The 8,930-nt window shown below is 43.4% G+C and overlaps 1 protein-coding gene across 5 annotated transcripts; it reads right to left on the bottom strand.

Annotated features, from left to right (window-relative positions):
- Positions 1–60: 60 nt before the first annotated feature.
- On the bottom strand, positions 61–8,685 carry LOC124050409 (synaptotagmin binding, cytoplasmic RNA interacting protein). 5 transcript variants are annotated; one of them, XM_046372918.1, is made up of 11 exons: positions 8,520–8,685; positions 7,693–7,852; positions 6,193–6,311; positions 5,836–6,057; positions 5,352–5,528; positions 4,934–5,069; positions 4,592–4,797; positions 4,094–4,243; positions 3,835–3,956; positions 3,176–3,714; positions 61–1,658 (listed from the first exon to the last, which is right to left on the bottom strand). In XM_046372918.1, exons 1-11 carry the CDS (start codon positions 8,520–8,522, stop codon positions 1,630–1,632), a joined length of 1,863 nt encoding a protein of 620 aa, XP_046228874.1. In that variant the 5' UTR covers positions 8,523–8,685; the 3' UTR covers positions 61–1,629. The 5 variants fall into 5 exon arrangements, with proteins under 5 accessions (XP_046228874.1, XP_046228875.1, XP_046228871.1 ...); XM_046372919.1 differs by having other exon boundaries at positions 61–1,655; XM_046372915.1 differs by lacking the exon at positions 61–1,658 and having other exon boundaries at positions 2,524–3,714; positions 8,520–8,684.
- Between the last annotated feature and the right edge of the window lie 245 nt (positions 8,686–8,930).

Below are 8,930 nucleotides of genomic sequence, written 5' to 3'. Positions count from 1 at the left end.
TGCGCCAGTAGGTTTTTAGGAAATCCAATTAATAAACGAAATCAAATACACAACTCCAAGTCAAAGTCAATAACTTTATTACAAAAATAGGTTTAACTCACTTCACTGTACAGTATAAAACAATTCATTTGCAAGAATGCAAACACACTTGTTAGCAAAAAAAAAAAAAAAGAAAAGAAAAGAAAAGAGAAAGTGTTGTCCATTAAAACTGGCGATCCAACAGTCAACACTATGATAAAGTCATGAGGCTCTTTCACAAACTTTGTAAAAAAGAACAAGCTGCAAAATCCTGCGTTTCATTCACAAAAAGGCCAAACGCCATTACACACTAACAATGTTTAAAATGAGCTAAAAGGAGAAACCCATCCTCAAACTGTTTCGCCATTAAAACCAAGTCACTCAGCGATGATTCCCACAATGCCTTTCCATATGAAGAGTTTGACAGCCACAGCCTGAACTGAAGATCAGACACCTGAAAACCCTCACTGAGAAACACAAGCTGCTGAAACTGTGAATCTACAGCAATCTGTACATGTCTTATTGGACGCCATGTTTAACAAATGTGGCCAAAGTCCACCTGTATGAGGATGGATTTACTCCTTTAAAGCGTAAAAGACATGAATTAACACCAGTTTGTTCCACCTGTCACAACCATATCTGTCATGATGATCAGTGACATGAAGTGTGAAATGTTTAGCAATGAAAACCGTCCATGCTGTGTTTAGTTTCATTGTTTTCAGACCTGTTAATAAATTCATTTTGCTCCAGTCCGGCTCAGAGACTCTAAATAAATTCTCAGTGGATGTCAGTGATCATTCACACAAAGCAAACGTCCGTTTTTGTTTCAAATTGTGGAAGACAAAGGATTGGGAGTTTTCCAGGCTTTTGCAGAGAAAAATCACATTTACAAAACAAATTATTGTCTGTAAACCACATCATCACTCAGTTCATGTATCAAGACAGCAAAGCTTGTTCAGGCTCATTTCAGGCGGATCAGCCAACACGACTACAGTAGCTGTAGCCCGAGAGCTAAAATTCATTAAATGCTGCTGTTGTTGCCCGTGCATATCTGTGAGGTTGGGTTGGGTTTGGGGGGGGTAGCAGGGTGGAGGGGTGGGGGTGACCCCTGCCCCAGTTTACTAAAATACAAAAATGGGACAGAGCAGGCGAGTCCTCGAAACTGAGGTAGATAACGGACCCTTGGTGGTTTAGGTTCTCCAAGAACCATTTTCCTGGAATGCCCGTCCTTCCATACCAGGTGATCACACCTCAGCATTCTCTCTGATAATCACAGATTATCACGACAAGTCCATCATGTAGTTTAAGAGCTCAAATCAACAAAAACATAGCATCAAGTTCCACTCAATCACTCCAAACACACAAAGTGCAAAGACTTTTCCAGGAAGAAGTCCATCGTGAACTCAGCCAGTCTCAAAGGGCATATTCTAAACTTTAAAAAGTCAGGCTTTGCTCTTCTGATTATCTTCACACGTGGTAGTTTCAGGAGTTCTGCTCCTTTAAAACACTGGAATGCCACCGGACCACTGAGACAGTTGACCTTACCGTTTCCGTCCACTGGCAGCCTGCAGTGTGTTTCGCCACGCGCTGGTCAGTCTTCATAGCGAGACATCAGGACCGGCCTCCACCCCTTTTCCCTGCTAGTCGGGTAACAAAAGGAAGCAATTAGAGAATGGAAAACAGCGTCATGTTACATGTACACACACATTAGCTGTTCTGTGTCCCTCACACTCACAGTTACTGCAGAGGGACGAGTGTGGAACAAGGAAAACATGGATTTGCACACATTAGAAGACACACGCACACATCGCACGTCCTCTGATTTAACATGCACATGTCTTAAAGGAGGACAACGAGCAGAGAAATCAGCCCGCTTTGGATCATAAAACAGTTTGAGGTGCGGCAGGTGAAACGTGGACAAGCTCAGACAGGCAGAGAGAGAGGAGGGAAGGGGTTAAGAGCAGCCATTTCATCTAGAAAGCAAACTGAACAGAACACTACAAGCGATTCATGCATGGCAGTTATCTCCCACAGTAGCACAATTATCAAACCTCCAGATAAAACATGCAAGATTAGTATCCAGGCCTTCAACAGCTAAGTAGATCCTTCTGGGACAAGGAAAAGCTTCATTTTGAAATCAATAAATCAAATTGTGCTTTTGTTCCCCCCACTGATAACAAAAGGGACTTGTATGACAGACTTGTGGGGGGTGGGGCTCAGTCTCGATGCTGCACTGACAGTGAATTTAGGACACCAATTTGTGAAACAATTATGTTTTTAGACATGAGAGGAACTCATAAGGATGGAGAATGTCACTACATATACAGAGCACTTGAGAGATGCCGACTATAGAAGTAGGTGATTTGGAATTTGATGGCATGCAAGGTGACACTGTAGCACGTGGCCAACATTGGCAAACCTTTAGTCCATTTTCTTCCACAAGGAGCCTTAAATTTGAACGCAATTTGAAGAGAGAATTTGCCGAAACATGAATTTGCAACACAATTTGAAGTTTTGTACACGTGTGCGTGTATGTTTATTAAAGCAGACAAACAGCAAAGAATACAAGCCAAAATGTAAAGCCAAAAAATAGGACTACGACAGTCCTTTTTTTTCCTCTTTTCAATAACAAGACACGCATTACTTTGTGACAATACAAATTGTATTTTCATTTGTTTTAAATACATGTTTAGGAGACATATGCTTTGTTGCTGTTAGCTACTTAAAACATGGAAACCAGAATTTCTAAAAACATACATAAAGCTATAGCCAAATAGACAGCTCGAGCACATATTTGCATCTAAAAATTTTTTTTCAAACTTTGTTATGGAAAATCTTTAAACGACCATCTTAAAAAAAACAAAAGGAAAAGAAAAGCAGTTCGCCAGAAACAGGTGGGAGTGTGACTACGGTTTGAGTCCAAGCTGATTATTAAAATATGTACAAAAAGAGATCTTGCCAGATGTCACCAATTTTGAGGAAAAAAACGCAGGCAACCATAAGGGATTGAGGGCCAATCAGATCAAGTCTCTAAATAAAAAGACAAAAACAAAAATCACGGATTTTGTTATCAAAGCCCTACTGGTTTACTTCCACTGTTGCCCAAAAGAATCCTGATAAAATTCCTGGTTGTCGGATTTGTAACCGGAATAGTTACCAGAATGATCACCACCTTGGAGCGGTTGCTGAGCAATGGGTTGAGAGCCCCAGTTCTGATTATTGGTCTGGCGACGCTTGGAATCTGGCTGGTTGTACCCATCAGCTTTGCGCTTTCCTCCTACATTTCCACCGCGGCCACCCCGAGCACCACGTACCCCTCCTCGCCCTCTAGGCTGCACGCCTCCTCTTGCTCCCCGCCCGCCGCGGCCTGGTCCGGGTCCGCCACGCTGGGAGAAGTTGGCCCTGCCCCTGGGTGCCCCTGCGCCACCGCGTCCTCTGGCTGGAGAAGCTCCGCCCCGGGCTCCCCTGTTGCCACCTCGCCCTCGTCCCGGAGCCTGGAAGTCATCGTAACCGTAGTAGGGGTCGTCGTAGCCTCCGCGGTAGTTATGATAGTCATAGCCGTAGTAGTCATAGTAATCCTCATAGGCGTAGTAGTCAGGGGGGTACGCGTAGCCGCCCCGGTTGCCACCTCTGCCCCGACCCCTGACCGGAGGCGGCATGTGGGGAGGGGGAGGGTAGTAGTAATAGTCATCATACCTGTGCAAAAATCAAGCAGTAAGAACACACCTTCAGAGGGTCCTGATTGGCTGATAATTAGAAAAAGCACAAAAGCACAAAAGCACAAAAAGCGTGTCAACATGCTGTCACGTTTCTTACATTTGTGTTTTGGCTGCTTGTCTCTGGGCCTTCCGCTCCTTCCTTTTCTGATCTGGTGGTTTCGCAAAAACAATCTCAATCGGCTCCCCCTCCAGCTCCTTCCCATTCATTTCTTCCAACGCCTGAGAGAAGCAGAAGGTCCACATCAGTTAACAATCCCAATATTTAGATTTACGCAGTACACAGTCACTCGTCAATAAAAATGGCCACAGAATTCATGTCTTATCAACAATGTGCAAAACGCCCAGGAAGTTGGTACCTTCACTGCACCTTCTCGCTCTTCAAAGTGAATGAAAGCGTAGTCTTTGAGCTTCTTAACTCGCTCCAGTTTGCCAAACTGACTAAAGGACTTCTCCAGGATCTCTTCTGTGACACCATTGGCAAGGTTTCTCACAAATAAAACCTTCACCTGCAAAGTTGGCAGAGATGGACGCATTAGAGCAGGCATGTCAAACCGGTCCACAGGAGGGCCGGTGTGGCTGCAGGTTTTCTTTCCAACCAAGTAGCAGCACACCAGACTTGACTCATTTAATCAACTGATCTCCGTCTTCAGACAGTTGATTGGTCAAACAGTGTGCTCTTGGTTGGTTGGCACAAAAACCTGCAGCCACACCGGCCCTCCTGTGGACCGGTTTGACACATGTGCATTAGAGGATATGGAATTCCGTGTGCAGCTCAGAAACCCACGAAGCCTGTCATGTTTATTGTTTAAGATTGTGGTGCCGTTTCAAGAACATGCGCAGCTGCTGAAGCCCACCTTGGCCATGACCTCTGGGTCAGGATCTTCGATGGGATCGGCCCACTCCACCGTCACCACGTTGCCCCAAACCTTCACTTTGCCGCTCATTAGCCGGCGACGAGCCTGAGCAGCAGTTTTGTGGTCTTCATACTCCAGGAAGCAGAAACCGCGGTTCTTCTTTTTGTCATCAGGCTGATGGTACAGTATGACATCACTGAGGCCCTCTGGAAAGGATGTTTGTAAATGAATTAATCACATCTGAGCACTTCAAACTGGGGGAGTAACAGGTTCATTAAAACAAACAAACAAAAAAAAGCACATGATTACAATCCATAAAATCACTAAACGAGGTGTTTTTACCTGTGACTTTAGCAAACTCTTCAACAATTTGCTCCTTTGTTTTACTCTTAGGAATGGAGCCAACGAATAGCCTGTTGTTGGCGACAGATATACACACCCCAATGTGCTTTCCAGGGCGAATCTCATGATTATTACACTAGAAAAAGAAAAAAAAACAAAAACATGTAAACCATAACTTAAGTTTGCTGTTGATGGGGGAAAAAAAATCTGAAAATCTAAACAAGGGATTAAGCTGCTAATTTTAAATTTACTCTGGTAGACAATTTAGTTCCAGGCTTCTGTTTTATTGTTTGCAGAGAATTTTCACAACTACAAAGTTACTTCGCCGTCAGAGAGCACAACTCAATTCTTGTTCTAATTTCAGTTTCCCAGAGGAGACCGACGCTTTCGCTGAACGGCACATTCCTGACAAACTTACCAGCTTCACTGCCTCCTGAGCCGCCTCTTTAGTGCAGAATGTGATAAAGGCGTAGCCCCTGTTCAGCCCGCTCAGTGGATCCATCATTAGTCTGAGGTCCCAGATAGGCCCGGCCTTCTCAAAGAGAGGAACCAGCTCGTCTTCAAACAAGTCACGAGGAATCTTCCCCACAAATATCTACAAGAAAATAAACCTTTAAAAAAGGTACGTACTCCACATGTACACACTCGAACAGCCCGCAAGGTCCATTTTTATGAGAGCAACACTTATAAGGACATCAGAGTCCTTACAAATGGTTCATCAAAGTAACTTCAACAAGTCAAGTGATGCACAAAACACTCGGATGGTCTATATCACTCTATGTAATACTCTGACTGACATATAAAAAAAAATATTCTAAATCATATTCAAGTTATAGAAAAGTTGAGCTCAGTTTCCACCCCTGACTAACAGCACTGATTTACTGTTAAAACATAAAGTGTACCTCTGTTCCAACAGTGGGCTGGGGACCTGAGTACACGGACTCAGGTGGTGGCCCACCATACTTTCGTTGGCCTGTTGTTACATCAAGTGTGTAGCTGGTTCTGTCAAGGAGTTCTTTGATTTTAGCCTCATCTGGTCCTTTCGTGGAATCTGAAACTTTAGTCCCTTGTTTCTCCCGCTGCCTGTAAGTCTTCATTACCCCACACAGAAAGGCACTTTTGTTCTGCAATAAAGAAAAACTGTCAAAACTCTGATATCTACCAACTGAAGAACAAACAAAATTACTTTTTTAAACTATTAAAACACTTCATTGGTTGACCTAAAAACAAACAGTTGTCTTTCAGACTGATACACTTACTTGCACATGTGACAGATCACTCTCTTTGAACTGGACCAGCACTTGCAGAGCTCCCTCCTCATCGAATTCTTTCAAAGCTTCGATAGCCCTTTCGTCTAGGTCACTGTGTGCTACTAGGCCTGATAAGCACAGGATGTGAGGAAAAGAAAGACATGACAGGAAAGACATCAGCAGGTTAGCGCTGAAGGTGTATGACTCATGCAGCTTCGAAGCAGTTGCACAATAGAGGCTTAATAATACTAATAATTGATGAGTACCAGTAGGAACCAAAGAAAATGATATCTGTAAGCACAAAGCCCTGATTGTGTCCAAGTTTCACTTTTATGCATGCTTATGTTTGCCAAGTTTCAACACAACTGGCATTCAGCAGAAAACAACTGATCAAAAACAAAGGACAGCTACTCAAGAAAAGACATCAAGATTCTGGCAAAGCACTGAGACACCTTTCTATACGAACTGCTCCTGTTTCAATCAAGAGTCCTGTTAGCTACACTGTGGAGGACATCTCTGAGGCTCCTTCTGCTCCACTCAGCTGCTGCAGCCAGACAGCTGCTCTATTGTTTGTTTGTGCCGCAGTACCAGCTGGCTTTAGTCTAAGTTCATGAAACCCTTTATGGAAACACGCTTCCTTTCACCTCTCACAGTTTAATCTAATGAGGTGTGAATGCTCAATAGCCACAACAAACCAGCAGGTAGGAGAATCCTCTTCGACTCGCAAACTAAACCCCTACCCAACTTTATATTTATATTACAGAGGCATCAACAATGGTGTTTTATTCCCCAGGTCACCAATGTTATAAGTGAGCAATATTTAAGGGCAAGACTCTTGGTGTTCTATATTTTTATTAGTCATCGAATCCCATGAAGAGACCAAATACAGCTCAATACTTTAACCTGCCTACCCGATCCGCAGCAGCCCCAAAGCCACTGATGTCTTACAGAACAATAAATCATTAATGACAGATCTCCAAAGTTTCCACAAGAGATAATTGGAGTTAATAGTGCATCCTGGGTCAATTAATCCACATCTGATACTTCTGAATATACTCTGAATGTTAGTGGCAGCAGGACAGTGTATTGGGGGACTGACTCTCTGTAAAACACAGTGAGGGTGGAACATGTTGCCCCGTCTTATAGTGTAGCTCACTTATGTGTTTATGGACAACAATGGATGAGGTATAGCACAGAGGAATAAAATGCACCAGGTTTTAGATGAAGACATCCCTAACTGTATGTGGGAGGAATCAGTTCATAGCTGGTTGTGGTCTTTTCATGGATTTGTTGACAATCGCAACACACGAAATACAGAATATCACCACACTTAATACTCTATAGAAATTAACACGGGTCCTACACAATACAGACATATTTGTGACAATGGAAAAAAACTGATTAATCTGTGACAAGTTGTCCGATTCAACAATGTGGCGAAATCTCGAGCATGAGCATGTTTTCCGTCAACACCTGTAGACAAGCATCAGCGGCAGAGCTCCTACTTACCTGCTACATAAAGTTCATCTAACTTCTCAGCGACTTTCTGAGGTAAACCAGCTTCCAGTAAGGCTGGAAAATGTTCTGAGTGGGTGACTGCTGCGGTAGTGTCCATCGGTTCCTCCGTACCATTCCCATTTACATGATCTGTGGCCATGTCTCCAGACATCTGTGTAAATAAGATTATTGCAGTTACATCACTGTGCTCACAACAGAAACCGAAACAACAAATTAAGTGTGCGGTTTGGCGCCATCGTTCAAGAGTAAACACCGCTGACGAACTGTAAGACTGAGTGTCTTCTGTGAGTACACACACAAGTACAGTAAACGCACCACATTCGGATCGCGCTTGTGAAACTTTGTGGTCTGATTCTCAACAATAATACGAATGCCGTTCACACTAGCTTACAGACACATACTGTAGCAAGTTAATAACACCGGTGAAATACAGTTCATTTTGAAGCATGCACCACACCTCTGTGAGCTAATGTTAGCTAGCGTCGCTGGCTCGGGTACATCACAGGCCCCAGTGTGCACGGCGCGTGTGGAAGTACAAATTGAATGAACGTAACCCCAAACGAACCAGGAAAGAAAATCCTTCTGAGCATTCGAGTCCTTCTAAATTAGGTCCACGCATGGCATACATAGAACACCTGTTTAATCGGTCGTCAATCAAAGCGGACATATTTTTCAAAATGCCGGGTAGCCATATAAACGAGCTGCTGAAGCTAATGTTAACACTGACCGGTCGTGGAAGCCATCCAACATCAGTGTCTGCAGACCACTCACTCAACACAACATGTTCCTACAGGTCACTTAGTTTCGCGTGTACGTACCATGCGAATCTAAACTTGGGTGCACGATGCTGATCCGCCGTATGAAATGTGCTTCAAATAAAGGAAAATGTTCACGCCGGTGCTTTTCAGGTTAGTTTCTTTACTCCCGGTGAAACAAAATGGCGGCGACGTAACGTCGCGAGCTCTGCTGCTTACTAGCATGTAAGGGGTTTCTTAAACGGGTCCTCACGGGCTGCTCAGTTTTCGTATATCCGGGCAAAAGAAAGACAGATTCATTAATTTTATTAACAGCTTTAATCACTGGTGTTGATTAATTTGCATTTTCTCACGATCACAAAGCTATGAATATATTTTATTTATGTACTACGACGTTTTATTTTGAAAACTCAAACCGGAAATCAAATGAAGAGAGAAACAGAATTTCTAATGTCAGTAGAATAGACGGGCTCT

Source organism: Scatophagus argus, chromosome 19, assembly GCF_020382885.2.
Source record: "Scatophagus argus isolate fScaArg1 chromosome 19, fScaArg1.pri, whole genome shotgun sequence".
In the NCBI taxonomy this organism is placed as follows: Eukaryota; Metazoa; Chordata; class Actinopteri; family Scatophagidae; genus Scatophagus; species Scatophagus argus.
This window is presented reverse-complemented; position numbering and strand designations above follow the sequence as displayed.

What these genes read in the sequence shown, in the direction of transcription:
- LOC124050409 (XM_046372915.1), bottom strand. An exon ending in CTCAGGAGGCAGTGAAGCTG is followed by an intron (nt 5,070 to 5,351) that starts GTAAGTTTGTCA and finishes TTCTTTTTCTAG; the next exon opens with TGTAATAATCATGAGATTCG. An exon ending in CAAGCAGCCAAAACACAAAT is followed by an intron (nt 3,715 to 3,834) that starts GTAAGAAACGTG and finishes ATTTTTGCACAG; the next exon opens with GTATGATGACTATTACTACT.